At 64.0% G+C, this 18,327-nt stretch overlaps 1 protein-coding gene and 1 non-coding gene across 2 annotated transcripts; one reads left to right on the top strand and one right to left on the bottom strand.

Annotated features, from left to right (window-relative positions):
- Nucleotides 1-65: 65 nt before the first annotated feature.
- Nucleotides 66-148, bottom strand: LOC138077303 (small nucleolar RNA SNORD60). Its single transcript, XR_011144751.1, has one exon. It is a non-coding gene; the product is annotated as a small nucleolar RNA SNORD60 (small nucleolar RNA).
- A 664-nt stretch (nt 149-812) lies between these two features.
- On the top strand, nt 813-18,056 carry TRAF7 (TNF receptor associated factor 7). The gene is made up of 21 exons (XM_068967754.1): nt 813-928; nt 8,043-8,158; nt 8,419-8,476; nt 9,941-10,032; nt 12,424-12,540; nt 12,946-13,038; nt 13,180-13,213; nt 13,746-13,929; nt 14,035-14,169; nt 14,768-14,985; nt 15,062-15,135; nt 15,311-15,359; nt 15,434-15,561; nt 15,757-15,839; nt 16,439-16,478; nt 16,600-16,716; nt 16,793-16,915; nt 17,049-17,168; nt 17,256-17,387; nt 17,471-17,590; nt 17,757-18,056. The coding sequence occupies exons 2-21, from the start codon at nt 8,081-8,083 to the stop codon at nt 17,769-17,771; spliced, it is 2,010 nt and encodes a 669-aa protein (XP_068823855.1). The 5' UTR covers nt 813-928; nt 8,043-8,080; the 3' UTR covers nt 17,772-18,056.
- The last annotated feature ends 271 nt before the right edge of the window (nt 18,057-18,327 follow it).

Raw genomic sequence — 18,327 nt, 5'->3', positions numbered from 1 at the left:
AGCCCATGCTCTATCCTGCAAGACGTGTTTTCACCCCCAGGCCCTTCCACGGTGGGGGCACCCTAAAGCCTCAGTCTTGCAATATAATCAGACTGCACATGCAGTTTTCATACGAGGTGTCAGAAATTAAAGCAATTCATCACAGGCTCGGAATTGGATTTGGGAAGCCAGGCTCAGTCCAGTCTTACCTCTGGGAAGCAGAAACAATTCGGAATTCCGACGGAACTGGGGCGAGCGGGAAGTAGACGGGCGTAGAGAGCTAAAGACCAACGTGGGGACTCGAGCTGACGGAGGAGCCCGGAGGCCAGGTTGGCCAACGAGTTTGGGGCACCCCCCCAGGCTCCGCCGGGCCAGGATCCCTCCCTCCAAAATGCAGCACTGGGAACTTAGAGCAACATCAACCACCGCGTGCCTGGTCCTAAAAGACAGCGGGTCCGCGAAACTCAAGCATTTATAGAAACTGTCCCAATTCTGCGATTGGGCAATCCCGGAGGAAGTATCCGCCCCCGTCACCGCTGATACGCTCTTCTTTCTACTCTTCCTGTCTCCACCAACCGAGCCCTGGCATCTTTTTCGAGAGCGGGCTCCAGCGCCCGACCCCTTAAGCCCCACCCTTTTGCAGAGGCCATTGAACCTAGCTGTGACTGACGAATACACCCAGCCAATCAGAGCCCGATCTGCAACATAGAGTGATTCCGAAGCCACCAATCCATCCCTGCGACGTAGAAGCCGCCGGAAGTCGTAGTTCCTGAAGAGCCGAGGGGAAGGCGGCCGCCTGGGGCCCCGAGAGCTGGGGAACTACAATTCCCGGCGGGCAGCGCGCCGGCTCGCTTCCGGCTCGAGCGGCCCGTCCCTTCCCCGGCCGGCGGCCGAGGGGCCACGATGAGGCGAGAGAGTGGTGCTCCTGTTCTCGAGCGTCCACGGGCGGGTGAGTGTCCGCGCGGCGTGCCGGGTCCGGAGCTCGCGCCTTCGGTCCGCGCGGTGGATCGAGGGGCCCGGCGTTTGGGGCCCCGGGAAGGGTTCGGGCCTGGGGGGCGGGGCTCAGGCGCGCCGGGGTTTCCCTCGTCCGTGCGTTTGTCTGTCTGTCAGCTGGGCCATCGCTTGCTCCTGTCCTCCATTCTTTATTCGCTTCTTCCTCCGTTTACGGTTCGCCGTCGGGTGCCCAGCACTGTAACAGGCGCGGGGAGACTGCGGAGAGCGAGATCCCAGTTCTCCTGTACTCTTCTCGAGGATTTTTCAGCCTCGCCCCTCTTGGCACTTCGTGCCCATCGTCATTGCCCGCTGTGCCTTGTAGTGTGTTGATCACTATCTCTGGGCTCCACCCACCAGATGCCAGTAGCCTCCCTCGCCCCCGGTGTGACAACCAAAAATGTCTCCAGCCATTTCCAAGCGTCCCCTCTTTTCAGAACCGGTGATCGGGAGTCCCCCACAATACACAGACATAGTCATGGGGATCTGTGACAGGTGCTATGAAAAACGGAAAGAAGCAGGGCGTTGAGAAAGAGACAGGCTTGAGGAGGGGCACCTCCAGCATGCAGCCTGTCCTGGGAAGTTGCTGGAAAAGCGTGCTGGGCAGAGAAAAAGGACTGCAAAGGCCCAGGATGAGAAAGCTCAGAGGATGCCAGCGGGTTCTGGCGATGGGGTGAGAGGTGAAGTGGTAAGGCCAGGCCAGAGTGCAGGATGGAGGCTGCGTGGTGCTCACAAGGGAGGCTGTTGGGGAACTCGGAGCACAGGAGAGTAGGCGTCAGGTAGGATTGTGTGCAGGGGGTGGGGGGGAGCGGTTCCTCTTCTAATCCTCACCTGGGTTTGGCTGCCTGGGCCAGGTTGTCTTGAACCAGGTCAGGACGGTCAGCTGGGGCTGAGTCTGGGGTCCTGCTCTTGCAGGGGGAGGGTTTCCACCCCCCTGTGCTATGTCCCTTGCTTTAGAGCTTTGCACTGCTCATCAGTGTCCCCTTCTCCCATCCCTCAGACCTCTCCTCATCTACACGCAGGCCCCCTCTCCTGGGGGCTGCCCACCCCCAGCCTTTGGGAAGCATGTGGCATCTCTCTTCCACATTTCATTTCTTTGGGCCTCTCCCTTCCCACACCTCTTCTTCTCTTTGTCATAAATCCCCCCCTTGTACTGCTCTGGGCATCCAAGCTTCTCTATGGAAACCCTAGTCCCTGTGTCTCAAGGTGTCTGCATGCTATAACAGCACTGCCTCCAGGAACCCAGACCCTCCTCCCTCGGAGCAGGGAGAGCCAGGCCATGGGCTACCTGGCTGATAAGAGCCCAGCCAGGAAAGAGGAGCTTGAGCTGAGGTTCTCTGTGGAGTGACTCCACTATGGTTGTGTGTCATGACCTCTCTGGAAACAAATGGAAAAGATCACAGTCTTCAGTATTGCCTAAGGGCGGACAGGAACCCCCAGAAAAGTGCCTCTGGCAGGTTGAGCAGCTCAGTGGTACTTCTGACCCTCTGCCTCCTCTCCGCCTGCTCCCCCCACCCCGGCTCCTGGCTTCTCCAGAGTCGGGTGTGAATCTTGGCCAGTTGGCTGGACAAAGGAATAGGCAGTTTGGGAAATGGAGGAGGATGTGGCTGAAGGGCCTGAGCCACTTTGGAGGCTTTGGCTGCCCAGACACGATGATCCAGCCTCTTGCTGGCTTGGGGAGGGGCTGGTTTACCTGCAAGGTGGGGCCCCTTGGTTTGCTGGCCACCACAGAGGAAGCAGAAGGAATAGGACTTTGGTCAGCCTCGGCCCTGACCTCTTGCTGGCTGGCTGTGCCTGTGGTGACCTTGCAGCTTCTGTTTTCAGTTCTCAAGAAGGAGCTGATGTCAGTGGAGCCTTCGTTGCTAACTCACATGCATCTCTCACAGTTCTTTCCAGGCTTGGGTGTAGCCAGTCCATTTAACGGGTGAAGAAACCTGAGGACTAGGCAGGCACACAACTTGCCCGAAGTTGCACACTTGCCAAGTGGCAGAGGTGGGGTTTGAACTCAGGTCTCCCCGAGCCTGGCACTCGTGGGTGGGCACCCAGCATTTCAGGCCTCTAGCTGGCTCATGCGGGGGGACTCATGAAGACGGACCCACCAATCCCTCTCAGCTGGTGTCCTCAGTGTCCCCGTGTGCTAGCCCTGAGTCAGAAGAGATGGTCACTCCCCAGGGGAGTGTCGAGTCAGGTGGGGCTGGTGCTGACGTCACTGTGCACACCTAGCCCTTAGCCGCCTGGGCAGGAGGAAGTGGGCTGTCTGAAAGTCTTTTGGGGGATGGACATTTCCAGCAGCCCCCAGGAGCAAGGAGGAGCAGCCCAGCAGAAACCAGGACTGGAGGGGTGTGCCCGAGGGCTGAGCTGGTCACCTCCAGACCCAGATCTGGCCCAGGGCCTGCATGCCCTTCCCGACTTCCACTGGGAAGCAAGAAGGAGGAAACCCAGGAGACAGAACCCACACAGGGAGCAATGAGACAACGTCCAGGGGAGCCTGAAGGTGCACATGGGGCCCAGGGACTACCAGCCACTTGGCTCTTAGGTCGAGGCCCCGGGCCTGTCTCCACGAGTTTAGACCCCCTGATTTAGGACAGCCATTGGGGCTTGGCTGGGCCCTGAGGTGGAGGGAGGGTGTGGGCCGGAAAAAGCGGCCCTGCAGCTGGACACTGAGAGAGGAGGATGAATCCCACCTCTTTCCAGCACATTCTTTCCCTGCGCTGTCCCCCAGGCTGGGCCAGGCCCTGACTTCATACATGGTCCTCAGATATGGGGAAGAAAGGATTGGGAGGATAAGGCTGGCCCCCCCAGGGCAGGTGGGGATGGGAAGGCATTTCCATTGCCAAGTAGAGGTTAAGGCTGGGCTGTGGTGCAGGAGGGATGGCCAGGCTGGAGAGGCTGCCCCTGGACAGGAAAGGCCAGGAGGCTGGGTGGAGGAGGCAAGGGGGCAGAGCCCTGGGGAGGGCAGGCCACAGCAGGTGTCTTCGGCAGCTCTGAAACCTCCAGAGTCTGGGCTGTGGGTGCCAGGGGCAGGATGGAGAGGAGAGGGCAAAGGCCTGGGCTGAGCGCTGGGAGGGAAGGTAGCTGGGCAGGCCCCAGACCAGGGTGCGCTGGGGTCCGAGACCCCTGACAGTCACAGCCTGCCTGTCTGGGATGGAAAAAGCATATTAAGGAGACACAGGGAACAGTGATGGGAAGTGTGTGTAGCTTTGCTATGGCAACCGGGCCTGTCTCCATAGGACTTGGCAGCCTGGCCTGGGCTTGGGCCAGGGGGCCCCGGGGCAGGACTTACCTGGGGCTGTGTGATCTACAGGTGAGGCCAAGGCTGCACACAGAGCTCCTCGGAGCCACCCACTCCCCTCCCTGGGGCAGTCAGCATCAAGTGTGTGGCTTGATGGCGTTTAGAGGCCAGTCCACCCCCTGCTGGCTCAGCAGGTGCTGTTCGGGGGACCCGAGCACACCCCCTGCTCGGGCTGTCAGAGCAGCTGTCTGGAGGCAGATCTCGGCCTCGTCTGGCCACCCCGCTGACCATGGCTGCCCCCACAGCCCTCTGGGTATTTCCCGAGGGGAAGGGGCATCATGTCCCACACTCCTGAAGGGGACGCCCCATCAGATCCCTTTGGGCTCCCTCCCAAGGGGGCTGATCAGAGGAGTGGGCGGGGGGCTTTCCTGAAGCCGGGTGGATGGAGAAGTTCAGGCGCTGGCGCATTTGGGGCGAACTTCTAGTTCCTCATTGGGCAGTAAGTGCACCCCAGGCCCCAGGAGACCCTTAGACATGGGTGTGGGTGGCCAGGGACCCCTGGGCGTTGACCTCAGCTCAGGCAAGGCAGGGGCGGGGCTGTTCTTGGTCTCCCGGCCCTCCAGCCTCACCCCAGGTGGACACCCCATTTCCACCAGGACTGGGGCCTTTCTCAGGGATAAGATCTCTGAATCCAGCCCCCAGACTGTGCTGAGGTGCCTTGGCCGGGAAGGAGGAAGGGTGAGGGGGAACGCTTCTGGCCCTCCCCCACACCGGGTGGGGTCTCCTTGGTCTGCCAGCCCACAGCTTTTCCCAGTTTATCAAGGGCCAGGTTCTGGCGTGGGTGAGGAGTCTGTTTCATTCTCTGTTAACAACGTCCTGCCTGTGTATGAGCCTCAGGCTGACTGTGGGGTGGGGAAGGGGCCTCCTGCCCCAGGGCCAGGGCACACACCCCGGGCTGGCCTCCAGGGAGCCCCAGCCCGCGGAGTGCTGAGCTGTGCTCTTGCGTTCCTGGGGTTTTGGCCTCCAGGAAGAGGATACTAGGGAGGACTGTTATTACGAAATGCAGCCCCTGGGGGGCCAGTCTGAGGGCGGGCCGGGTGGCATCTCGCTCAATTCCAAGAAGCTCTGGATGCAATCTCAGCGTTCCTGGTGGGCGGGGGGAGCAGGGTGGGCGGGGCAACAGTCCCCTCCCTCCCGCCCCCGCACACCTTCCAGGGTGCGTGAGTGGGTGGGGCGGAAGGGTTCCCCCCACCATCCAGGGCGCGTGGGTGGACGGAACAGACAGGGTCCTCCCACTATCCAGGGCGCACGGGTGGGCCAGGTGGCCAGAGTACCCCCACCGTCCAGGGTGCACGGGTGGGCGGGACGACCAAGGTCCCCCATCATCCAGGGCCGGGGCGGTGCACTGAACCCCGTGAACCGGGAAGTGATTCCCTCCGTCCTTCCCTCTCTCAGCCCGGCTCACGGGGCCAGTCCTGTCCCGTCCGTCCCCTGCCGGGTCCTGTGTCTTCGCCCCGCCTGACCCTATTGGCTGTCTGGGGACTTTCCGGCTGATTTGCATGTTGCCTGCGAGTCCTGCGTGCCTTTCTGTTTACTTCACTTTCGGAGCGGGACAGCCAGACAGCCGCCGCAGCAGGCGCTCAGGCAACCGGCAGCCCGGAGGGGGCGGGCAGGCTGGCTGCGGCCCGGGGGGAAGCGCCTGCCAGGGTCACGGCCGCCCGGACCGTGGGCGCTGCTCTCTGCAGCCAGCAGCTGGCCTCGTGGCCCCGGAGAGCTTGCAGCGGAGGGAGCAGATGATTGTAAAATCCAGGTCAGTGTCAGCCGGCGGCCTCCCAGAGCCAGCCGCGGGTTTCCCCAAAGGGGTGGAGCGCTTCGCGCGGATGGGTTGACTGCTGGCGCTGGCTGGGCCTCACGCAGCCACGGCCCAGTGGCCTTACTCCTAGCAGGGCAGCCCCCAGGACTTCCTTCTTAACAGGGAGACCCACAGGGGCGCTGGAGGTGGGCTTCCAGAGCCCCTGTTAACCCTAGAGAACAAGCCACAGAGAGGGGCGTTGGATGGGGGGGCAAGCACTTTGAGTCACAGCAGGGCCAGCAGCAGGCAGGAGGGGGAGGCTTTGGCCAAGCTCTGGGGAACCCTCTCAGGCACTCAGAGCCCTGCAGGCGGGCGAGGTGCCTCATGGCAGTGCCACCTGTGGGGGCTGAGAGCCCCCGTGTCAAGGCCTGAGTCTCAAAACTTGGGCCAGTGGTGAGAGGTGGTCTTGGGAGGGGTGCAGCTGGGGAGAAGTAAGGAGAGCTTTAGAGCCAACCCCTCCCTGCTGTCCTGCCGGGTTGGGCCCCAGGACACACTGCTTGGCCGTTGTGGGGGGCGTGGTTGTCGCTGGATGGGCCAGGTCAGGGGGGCCTGGCGTGGAAAGTGCCAGAACCAACTGGACTGTGCCTTGCTGTCTGCTGGACTCACATGGGGGGCATAGAGCATTTCCCACCTTCTCGTGGGGGGCTGGGTTGTCCTTCCCCCTGGAGCCTCAGGGTCCTGCAAGACCCCCAGACCACCGGGTGGGCCCCTGCCTGCCCCGCAGCGTGGGAAGAGCAGTTCCTGATGCCGGTGTGATGCCTGGGCCGGGCGCCGGGTGATGAGCCCGTGGTTCGTGTCCAGGGGAGGCTGCTGGAGGTCTCCCAAGGTGCAGAGCTCATGCGGGCCTGGTGATAGGGCCTGGGCGTGTGGCCTTCCTCCCTGTGCAGGGCTCTCAACACAGCTGACCGCCGTGGGGGACGTGGTGTTCCTGGCTGCAGACTCAGCAGGTCCTGACATCAGGCACACCGCTCTGGGGGGGGTGGGGTCTGCTGATATGGCCACCTCAGTTCAGTTCAGTTCAGTCAGTCGTGTCTGACTCTTTGCAACCCCATGGACTGCAGCAGGCCAGGCCTCCCTGTCCATCACCAACTCCCGGAGCTTACTCAAACTCACATCCATGGAGTCGGTGATCCCATCCAACCATCATCCTCTGTCGCCCCTTTCTCCTCCTGCCTTCTATTTTTTCCAGCATTAGAGTCTTTTCCAGTGAGTCAGTTCTTCACATCAGATGGCCCCATCAGGGTGGGCACTATCTTAGGAGTGGAGATGCCCTCCCGGAGGGCACATCCTCTGTGGGCGGCTGACGGGGTCTGCTTACACCCAGGCCTGGCTAGCTCTCCCTGGGCCCACCCTAGCTCCTCTCTTATCGGGTGGGAGTCCCCAGAAACCGGGGGTGATGCCCACAGCACTGTCTCCCTGCTACCTGCTTACCCCAGCCCTTGAGACTGAGTTACCCTGGGGGGCGAGCAGAGTCACGCTCTGTTCCTGGGGTGGGTGACCTGTACACTATCAAGAGCCCAAGCTCTGCGCTCCTCTCCTGTCTGAAGGGGCTTTCTATGTGTGGTGCGGCTGGTGAGGGGTGGGGCACCACCCAACAGGTCTCCTGGGGCGTGGCCACACCTGCCCTGGTGGATAAACAGCCTGAGGCTGGCCCAGCCTTGGTCCCAGCGGCATCCTGACCTTGGCCCCCGAGGAGCAGACAGAGCAGGAGTGAGGGGGCGGGTTGGGGGGCAGAGCTGGCAGGCTTTTCCCAAGGGCTAAGCCTTGGAGCAAGGTGGGACTGAGCACCAGCTCCTGCCGCCCACCCCCCGGCCGCCTCCTTTCCTCCGGCCTGTCCACACCTGGGGCGGGCAGGAGGGGAGAGGGCCTCAACCGCAGGAGCCCACCCTTGTTGGGATTGGTGGTCGAGCCAGGCCAGCTGGAGCAGCCCTGCCAACGAGCGGGGCCTGGGCCGCCGTCTGGAGCCCCGTGTCTGTGTTCTGCCCACAGGGGACGCCACCCGAGGAGCCTGGATGCCGCTCTAGAGCATGAGCTCGGGCAAGGGCGCCCGCTACAACCGCTTCTCCGGGGGGCCGAGCAACCTTCCCACCCCAGACACCGTGGGGGTGAGGGCCAACCCCGAGGAGGGTCGCCTCTGGGCACGCCCCGTGCCCATCCCACACACCCAGGGCCCCGGGGGGCTTTCCAGAACACCCAGTCCGTCCCTGGAGGTCCCTCGGGTGGGCCGTGCCATGTGTGTGATTGGTGTGTCTGCAAGTGTGTGTGCACGCGGGGTCCTTAGTGGGACAGTGTGTCAGCCCATATCCACGTGTGTGTCCACATCCTCTGTGGGGTCGGGGACGAGTCACATTCATTCTCTCTCCAGACCAGAATGGAAACCACCTTTGGGCCCGCCTTTTCAGCTGTCACCACCATCACTAAAGGTGAGCCCGGGAGCCCAGACCAGCCTGGGCCGGGGAAGCAGTCCGCCATCCCGCTGCCTGCCCTCAGGTCCCCCTGCACCTCCTCGCGAAGCCCTGCCTGCCGCCTCTCTGAGTGGGTGCCACGTCACACCCCATCCCTGATCAAGTGTTCCCTGACTCATCCCAGCCCAGGCTCTTAGGGTCAAGCTCGGGGACAGTGGCAGGACAGACTCCTGGGCTCCTTCCTGGAGTCCGGTCTCTTGGGGAGCCCCCAGCGTGATGTGTCCGGCAGGTGGGGAGGAGCCAGCACACAAAGGCGCAGCCTCCTCCCTGGGGACTGCACGTGGCCCCTCCGGGCAGGACTGCTCGTCCTTCTGCCTCTTCAGGGCTCTGCCCTCCTCGAAGTACACGCGTGCGTGCTAAGTCGCCTCAGCCATGTCCGACTCCATGACCCCATGGACTGTAGCCCACCAGGCTCCTCTGTCCTTGGGATTCTCCAGGCAAGAGCACTGGAGCAGGTTGTGGTGCCCTCCTCCATGGAGTCTTCCCCACCCAGAGTTTGAACCCATGTCTACTATGGCTCCTGCGTGTAGGCAGGTTCTTTACCACTGAGCCGGTGGGAAGCCCCACCTCAGGGTGCACCAGCTGCTAATTAAAGTAGTGTTTTAGCTGCTTCTCCAGGGTTTTCTCTGGATACACTTGGTGGCGGGGCCCCCAGCCCGCTGCATACGTCTGCTCACCCAGGCTCCTTTCTCCTGCCGAGTGACCCCCTGCCCCGGGGGGCTCTGAAAGAGCCCTCTTTTTTTCCTCAGATGTTCCTTTCTAAGGGAAAAGCAAATACGCATCCCCCCCTACCCGCGTCTCTTGGGTCCCTGATTTCTCATCTGCCTTTAGAAGCTGCAGGGCACACTGCCCTGGTGGAGGAGAGCTCCCGGGCAGAGGCAGACGGGGCCTGTTCCACCCAGTACCCCCTCAGTGTCGAGGTGGGGCAGAGTCAGCGACCAGGCCTGACCAGCTGCCCTGCCCAGGCCGTCTGATTACAGGCAGGGACCCACGGCCACTCACAGGGCAGCCCACTGAAGCCTGGATTGTGCACCCCATGCCTTGGGGGCTGTTGTGACGTCTGGGCACGGCTGGGCCAGAGACCAGTGGGGGCCACTGTGTGCCTCCGGCTGCTGCCTGCAGCAACTCAGAGGGGAACCCCTGTTCCCACGTGGACCCCTGACCAGTGCCTTCTCTGGGTAGCTGGGGTGACAGGCAGGAGGAGGTGGGCGGAGAGGGGCCTGGACCACCAGGCTGCTGTACCAGCTGAGGGGCTGCAGACCTTTCTGCCTGGGTGCGGCAGGGCGGGGGCAGGGGGCTTCTAGGCTCAGTGCTGGGGCTGTCCGGGGCAGCCCCTGCCTGGCCCAAGAGCAGGGGCGTCCGCAGCCCGCCCTGGCGGTCCGGCCTCCCTGTACGGCCCACCGTGGTCCTTTCTCTTTGCAGCCGATGGGACCAGCACATACAAACAGCACCGCAGGACACCCTCTTCCTCCAGCTCCCTGGCCTACTCCCCGCGGGACGAGGAGGACAGCATGGTAGGTCTGCGCCATGCTTCTCTCTGCCCTTGGGAGTGGGCCTCACTCTCGCCAGGCCCTCCCTCCCAGGGGCCGGGAGGAGCTGCAGGGAGTGCCTTGAGCTCAGGGGTGAGGGTGGAGAGAGTGGTGAGGCAGGGGTCCAGCGCAGTGACACCCCGAGACTTGGGCCCCTATGGCTGGGTTTCCAGAGGGGCAAGGGGCAGCCGGGCTGGGGGGTGCAGCGTCCGCAGGTCTGGGTGTTTGACTCCGTCGTGTTGGGGTGGTGGGAGCCACGGAAGGTTCATTCAGGAGCGTGACCAGGTCTGATCCCCATCTTTGAAGCTTTCTCTTCTACTGAGTGGAGGCTGTGTGTGGGGGTTGCCGGGTGCAGGCAGGGGCCCTGAGCCTGGGGGTCCTGACCAGAGACAGGAATCAGCAGGTAGGGAAGTGTGGACAGGCCCTGGTGGGGGTTACTGATTTAGGGGTTTGGGGCAGAGTTGGAGCTGGCTGGAGCCCAGGCAGTGGGGCCAGGGTCACAGTGGCCATTCCCTGCCAGTCTGCCCACTGGCCCCTCGCTAGGCTCTGGGGCTGCAGGGGGAAGCAAAGGTGGGCCCGGGTAGCGGGCATGGGGCACAGTCAGCCTCAGGCCCTCACCCTCGCCCACTTCTCTGGGCTGCCTCTGCTTTCTCTTGGACGTCCCTCTGGCCAGCTGGCCAGCCCTGCTAGCCCCCCAGCACCCAAGCTTACTCCTCAGTGGCCAGCCTTTGTTTTCTGTTTAATAGAGAGAAAAAAAGTATTTCTAATTATTCAAAAAACACACTCATGTGCCCAGAACAGCACTAGGCCCTCCCCAAGCACTCACCCCCTCCCCTGGGCTCTGCCTGCCTCTGTATCTGGGGTCCATGACGTGCCCAGGGCCTGTGATGTGCCCGGGACCTGTGATATGTCTGGCTCCTGTGATGTGTCTTGAGGCCTGTGACATGCCTGGGTTCTGTGATGTGTCTGGCGCCTGTGACGTGTCCAGGGCCTGTGACATGCCCAGGGCCCATGATGTGTTCATGGAGCAAGGCTGGAAGCAGTAGGCCCGCTTGCTCAGCTGGGCCGTGAGGACAGTGGATCCCCTGTGGTGTCTGAAATCCTTGGGTTTCGGCAGCTTCGGGATGTGGGCGCGTGCTGTGAGGGCCCTGAGCCACGGCCACCTGGATGCCAAGTCTTCGGCTGCCAGGCCCCCGGCCACGCCCGCTGCTGGCCCTGAGGAGCCAGGCCTTCCCAGGCCCTGCCCCTGGCCCAGGCCTGCAGCTGCCCCTGCACTCAGGCGGAGTGGGGTCCCCACAGCGGGCAGGTGGCCAGGGAGAGAGAGCCCAGCCAGCCCGTGCGCTTGGCCCCGCTCCCGCCTGGACCTGTTCTTGCCCTCTGGTTTCCATTGCTGCCCTGGGGATGGTTTGACTCACTTCCTCTGACTTTCCCCTCTCGCTCCTCACGTGGCGTTTCCATGCAAACGTGCCACTTGGGCTGCTGGGTGCTGCCCTGGTCAGGGAGGTGCCTGTCTGTGGGCTCGCTGGGCACATGGATCTCTGCCGCCCGCACGCCAGGAAGCCGGGCCCTGGCACTACCCGGCCAGCCTCCCTGGGCCCACAGGGGTCTCGTGCCTCGGGCTGGTGGGGAGGGGACCCTTCCAACAGTCCGAGCACCCCCCGCGGCTCGGAAGGAGGCAGCTCGGCCTAGAGGGGGCTGGGCCCAGAGGGGCCGGTGGGCTGGGCGTGGAGGCAGGCGGTTTATGGCTCTTGATGAGGCTTCAGGAGAGTGAGAGAGGAGCATGGGAGTGACTGGAGCAGTTGCTCTCGTAGGATCTCTCCTGGAGAATTCTGGGCCCTGAGGGAAAGAAGAGACAGTGCCCCTTGTCCTGGCACACCCCTCTCTGTGTCTCTGGGGGCTCAGGCAGAGTCCAGCACCTGTGCCCCTCCCCCTGCTCTCAGAAGCTGGGCTGGGGTTTGGTGGGGGTGTCCACCCTCCCCTGGGAGCCTCCCTGGCCTGGGCTACTGTCCCCAGGCAGTACGGCCCCTGGGCCCCTGGAGCCCCACAGCCAGCCTTCCAGCCCCTCCCTCTGGCAGTCTGGGGGCTGTGGCCGCCCCCACCCCAGGATTGGCTGGTGGAGGTGCCCCCTCTGTGGCCCACATTCCCTCACGGGAAGCAGGAAGCAGGCCGAGCGTGTCCTCGTAGAATTGAATAGCAGGAAGTCTCTCCATTTACACAAAGAAAGTTGGCAGATGTGAGCGGCAGTCCCGACTGCAGGGCCAGGACTGCGGGGCCAGCTTTGCGCCCTCGGCACGCTGGGGACTGGGCGGGCGCCCGCTGGGCTGGGGGTCCGGGCCCGGCCCTCTCACCAGCTGATGGTCGCCCCCCTGCCCGCAGCCCCCCATCAGCACGCCTCGCCGCTCCGACTCGGCCATCTCCGTGCGCTCCCTGCACTCCGAGTCTAGCATGTCCCTCCGCTCCACGTTCTCACTGCCAGAGGAGGAGGAGGAGCCGGTAGGTGTGGCCGGTGGGGGCCCCTCCCTGGGCTGGGCAGTGGGGGCCCCTTCCCCTCAGGCCCCCATCCACACAGATCCACATCGGGGACTCGGGGGCCCAGGCTGGGTCCCCCAGGCACGTTCTTCTCACTCCCAGTTCCGGGGGCTGCCCAAGGACCAGCTTTTGGCAGGAAAGGGAGGGCTCACCTGGGGCCCCTTCTGGTCTGCGTCCTAGGGTGAGGGTGGGCACAGCTGGAGGGCCTCTCCACATGTGAGTCCCCTCGAGCCCTAGGCCTCAGCAGGCTCTCCTCAGGACACACCGCGGCCGAGGTGCTCTCGCCCCAGGAGGGCAGCCTGGCCGGCGGGACGGGGAGCTGGGTGCCCGCAGCCCCGGTGCCCCTCACCCCGCCCTGCTTGGCCCCAGGAGCCGCTGGTGTTCGCCGAGCAGCCCTCGGTGAAGCTGTGCTGCCAGCTCTGCTGCAGTGTGTTCAAGGACCCCGTGATCACCACGTGTGGGGTGAGCTGCCCTCCCAGCCTGTGTGCTGCGGGAGCCCCGAACCGTGGGGCGCCCGGTCTGGCCGCCCAGCACGTGCCCTCTGCAGTGGGCGAGGGGTGGGGTCCCTGTGGCCGCGCCCCCACCTGCCCGTTGTCCCCACAGCACACCTTCTGCCGAAGATGCGCCTTGAAGTCAGGTAGGACCCTCTCAGCCCAGGCCTGGCCACCCAGGTCCCCAGCGGTGGGGAGGTCCCTCTGGGGAGGTCCGCCCGGGGCCCAGCTCTGATGGAGCCCCCTAGTCCTCTGCCACCGGCAGTTCCCGGGTCAGCGCTCAGGCCAGTCTCAGGGCCTCCCCGCAGCAGGCGTGGGCGAGACCCCTGGGTGCAGCGCCCGCTGTCAGGGCTGCCGGCCTTGCGGACTCAGGCCTTAGCCGCTGGCCCTTTCCACGCTCTGTCCCAAGCGCCCCGGCACTCCTCCAGACTCCTGGGTCCACTAAAAGGCCTCTGTTGCCACCGCTCACCCAGTGGTCATCCCTGGTGGCCCAGCCAAGCGTCCCTTCCTGTTCTGGGAGCCCCAGAGGGGAAGGTAGACGAGGGGATGAGGCCCCCGGTGTAGGCTCAGCCCACCCGGCAGGGGAGCAGGCTCCAGGCCCGCCACCCACCAGGGCATGCTCTCCCCGGGGCGGGGCTGGCTGGGCAGGCTGTGGGGTCAGCGTGCCCTCCCCCCCAGAGAAGTGCCCCGTGGACAACGCCAAGCTGACGGTGGTGGTGAACAACATCGCGGTGGCCGAGCAGATCGGCGAGCTCTTCATCCACTGCAGGCACGGCTGTCGGGCGGCAGGGGGCGGGAAGCCCTCCATCTTCGAGGTGGATCCCCGAGGGTGCCCCTTCACCATCAAGCTTAGTGCTCGAAAGTAAGGGCCCCCGTCCGCCCCCAGTCCCCGCCCCCCTGGGGCCCCCGAGAGCTGGGGCCTCTGGGGACTCAGCCCCCATGCCGTGCCGCCCGGCCGCCCCTCCAGGGACCACGAGGGCAGCTGTGACTACAGGCCTGTGCGCTGCCCCAACAACCCCAGCTGTCCACCCCTCCTCAAGATGAACCTGGAGGCTCACCTCAAGGAGTGCGAGCACATCAAGTGTCCCCACTCCAAGTACGGGTGAGTGGGCGGGGGTGGGTGCAAGGGGCCACCCTGGATGGGGGCGTGCGGGCGGGGGGCGGCAGGCCTGGGCTGGCATTCACGGTCCCTCCTTCAGCAAACCTTGGCTGAGATCCGCCTGAGTACCGGGCACTGGGGAGACGGCCTTAGCGGGAGCCACACCGTCGACTCTGTAATTACAAACTGAGGTACAGGTGCCGAGGAAGAGACCCGAGCCCCATGGGGACACAGCGCCCGGGGAGCTGGGGACTGATGCATGTGAGGGCACAAGCCCGGCCTGGACTTGGGAGAGGGCTTCCGGCAGGTGGACCAGCAGCAGCGAGTTGAGGGCAGAGGGGAGAGGGGCCGGCAGAGGAGGCGGCAGCTGGCTCTTCGGGGCGGAAGCCAGTGAGGGGGAGTGGGCCCTGGAGGAGCTCTGGGCCGGAGTGCAGTGGCTGGATTGCTGGGGGAGGCAGGACAGGTGGTGGGCGAGTGGCTATGCTCAGGGCAGTGGCCCAGCATAGAAGTGGGATTTGTGGGAGACTCTTTGGGCTGGAGAGGCAGAGGGAAGGGCCCACCTGGCGGGCAGGTGGGCAGGACAGCTGTCCCGTCCTTCCAGGTGCACGTTCATCGGGAACCAGGACACGTACGAGACGCACTTGGAGACGTGCCGCTTTGAGGGCCTGAAGGAGTTCCTGCAGCAGACAGATGACCGCTTCCATGAGATGCATGTGGCGCTGGCCCAGAAGGACCAGGAGATCGCCTTCCTGCGCTCCATGCTGGGCAAGCTCTCGGAGAAGATCGACCAGCTGGAGAAGAGCCTAGAGCTCAAGTTTGGTAAGAGCCCGGCCCAGGGGGCGCAGGGGTTCAGCCCTCCCTTTGGGTCCCTGACACCCCCTGCCCTGCTGCTCAGATGTCCTGGACGAAAACCAGAGCAAGCTCAGCGAGGACCTCATGGAGTTCCGGAGGGATGCGTCCATGTTGAACGTGAGCGGGCAGGGGCCACGGGCGGGGCCGGGTACTGGGAGCAGGTGGGGTGGGTCCCAGCAGGAGGCCTGTTCCCACTCAGGATTAGATGTCTGTGCTGGGGGCCCTTGCCTGGGTAGGAAAGGCCACTGGGGCCCCACCCACCCCACACTCTGCTCTGCTCTTGGCCCCGCAGGACGAGCTGTCCCACATCAACGCGCGGCTGAACATGGGCATCCTTGGCTGTGAGTGTGGGCCCCCTGCCACCCGCCCCGTTGTCCCCAGGCCCCCAGACCCCTCATACCTTCTGTCTCTGCAGCCTATGACCCACAGCAGATCTTCAAATGCAAGGGAACATTTGTGGGCCACCAGGGCCCCGTCTGGTGTCTCTGCGTCTACTCCATGGGGGACTTGCTCTTCAGCGGCTCCTCTGACAAGACCATCAAGGTGGGTAGGGGCCTGTCCAGGGCCCGGGCAGCCTGGAGCAGCAGGGCTGGGCACGGCACGCCAAACTCTGCCAGCTCCAGGCCTGCCCATGGACAGGGCTTTCTCTGCTCCCCCATGCTCACATCATTCGTGCCATAGTGTCCCTTGCCACTGGGCTGGTCCTGCTGGGATCTGGCCTGACCCTGGTTTCTGCAGGTGTGGGACACGTGTACCACCTACAAGTGCCAGAAGACTCTGGAGGGCCATGACGGCATCGTGCTAGCCCTTTGCATCCAGGGGTGAGTCCAGGGCGCTTGTGTATCCACTGAGCACAGGGCCCACGTGGACTGTGGCTGCATGTGTCGTAGCGTGACTTTGTCTGCCACTCCTGGGACCCTGAGCAGGGCCGAGTCATGGGTGGCAGTACGTGGGGCCTCTGTCTCTGACGCTGTGTGTTCCCTGAGCAGAGCCCTGACCCCGGAGAGCCTCAGGTGGCCAAGGATAGGCAGGACTGGAGGGGAGGCAGGCCCAGCCACCCCCTAGCCCAGAGTGCCCCTTGTAGACCGTCCTTCCTGGCACGTGTCATGAGGCTGTGTGCTGTGGGCGTGTGTGTGTGTGCGTGTGAGATGCTGGCGCACAGGAAGCAACAGCTTGACTCCCAGCAATGCTAACGAGGGTAATTACCTCCCGGCTCAGCTGTCAGACGCTTGCCAGGCAGGCGTGTCCAAGGTCCTCTCGCTGAGGTGGGAAGACCGACGCTGGGCTCAAGGAAGCTGTAGTGGTCCTAGCAACAGCCCAGGCCTCTGGTTTCCGGTGGCCAGTGCTCTCTTGGCCCGGCCAGGGCGGTGTTAGCAGGGTTGCTGTCTTGCACTCTGACACCCTGGCTTTGCTTCCCCAGATGCAAGCTGTACAGTGGCTCGGCCGACTGCACCATCATTGTGAGTGGGGCCAGCGGGCTGGCGGGCTCGGGCCCCACGCGTGCCTGAGAGCCCCAGGCACTCTGTGCCACTGGGGCCTGGGCTCAGCAGGGCCTCAGGCTTCGCGCCTGTCTCCCACCAGGTATGGGACATCCAGAACCTACAGAAAGTGAACACGATCCGGGCCCACGACAACCCGGTGTGCACACTGGTGTCATCACACAACATGCTCTTCAGCGGCTCCCTGAAGGCCATCAAGGTCAGGCCGGGCAGTGTGTGTGCATGCCGGTGCCAGTGCGTGCCCCTCTGGCCTGCGCTCACGGCCACTCCCACAGGTCTGGGACATCGTGGGCACCGAGTTGAAGCTGAAGAAGGAGCTCACCGGTCTCAACCACTGGGTGCGAGCCCTGGTGGCCGCCCAGAGCTACCTGTACAGCGGCTCCTACCAGACAATCAAGGTGGGCCCCCCGACCCCGAACCAGCTCTGTCTGCCCTGCCCCCACCGGGCTGGCACAGGGAGACCCTCACATGCACTCTGGGTCGTGAGTGGGCGGCCTGGCCGGGGACCAAGTGGCCCGCGCTTGCCCGTAGATCTGGGACATCCGGACCCTTGACTGCATCCACGTCCTGCAGACGTCTGGCGGCAGTGTCTACTCTATTGCCGTGACCAATCACCACATCGTCTGTGGCACCTACGAGAACCTCATCCATGTAAGAGCAAACGCAGGGGTTGGCATCTGACTCTGGGTCCCTGTCTGCCCCCATCTGTGCCTCTGACCTGCCGGTGCCGCCCCCCAGGTATGGGACATCGAGTCTAAGGAGCAGGTGCGGACCCTGACGGGCCATGTTGGTACCGTGTACGCCCTGGCAGTCATCTCGACGCCAGACCAGACCAAAGTCTTCAGCGCATCCTATGACCGGTCTCTCAGGGTACGAGATGGCCGAGTGCCTGGAGGGGGCAGCTCAGGGCGGGTGCCATGCCTGGGCGGTCCTCATGTCCCGTGTGTCCCCAGGTCTGGAGTATGGACAACATGATCTGCACGCAGACTCTGCTGCGTCACCAGGGCAGTGTGACCGCACTGGCCGTGTCCCGGGGCCGGCTCTTTTCCGGAGCCGTGGACAGCACTGTGAAGGTCAGCACCATGGCTCAGGCCATCCACAGGGGCTGCGTGGGGAAGTGGGAGCGAGGGAGGCGGGTGGGAGCTGGCAGCCCGGGCAGCTGGGGGCGGGTCTGGATGGCAGCTGGCTTGGGGGCTGCATGGCCAAAGTGGCACTTGAAATGGAGTCTTCCCCCTGCAGGTGTGGACTTGCTAACAGAATCCATGCCGGCTCTCGGCTTCCTCTGGGCCTGACCTAGGCCTGTCTAAGTCCAGTGGGCTGCGTGACTGGTCTTGGGGTCTCTGCCTGCCCTGTGGGGACTCAGCCAGGCAGGCAGTACCCTCCTTGCCCTGTGCCCAGTGAGCCTCCCTCTGCTTGGCCCTGGCACCGTCACTGCCAGGACAGTGCCCAGCCCGTCTGGGTGCCAGGTACGACGCTCGCCAGCCCCACCTCCATCCTCACTCCAGATGGACTGTGGGCCTTTTTACTCACCTTTTCTACACTGTTTTTAGACTGTACATAGATTTGATTACTTCTTGATTGAAATAAAAGTTGCACAGACTGTGGTTCTGAGTGGGGATGGTCCTCGGGGATGGGGGACACCTGAGCATGCTGCGGGGGCATAGGCACTGGCCAGCGGGAGGGAAGCTGGGCAGGGACCATAGAGGTGCCTGTTGACAACCCCAGGATGTGGTCCTCTTGGTGGCTGCTTCCCCCTGCCAGGAACAGGCAAGCCCCCCACCCCAATATGCAGCCCCCCACCAAAAAACAA

Source organism: Capricornis sumatraensis, chromosome 3, assembly GCF_032405125.1.
Source record: "Capricornis sumatraensis isolate serow.1 chromosome 3, serow.2, whole genome shotgun sequence".
NCBI classification, from domain to species: domain Eukaryota; kingdom Metazoa; phylum Chordata; class Mammalia; order Artiodactyla; family Bovidae; genus Capricornis; species Capricornis sumatraensis.
This window is presented reverse-complemented; position numbering and strand designations above follow the sequence as displayed.

Excerpts from the sequence above, each read along its gene's own strand:
- TRAF7 (XM_068967754.1), top strand. The coding sequence starts at position 8,081 with ATGAGCTCGGGCAAGGGCGCCCGCTACAACCGCTTCTCCGGGGGGCCG. Across the intron at positions 15,136-15,310 it reads GGGATGCGTCCATGTTGAAC|GACGAGCTGTCCCACATCAA; the intron begins GTGAGCGGGCAG and ends TTGGCCCCGCAG. Across the intron at positions 16,479-16,599 it reads CGGCCGACTGCACCATCATT|GTATGGGACATCCAGAACCT; the intron begins GTGAGTGGGGCC and ends GTCTCCCACCAG.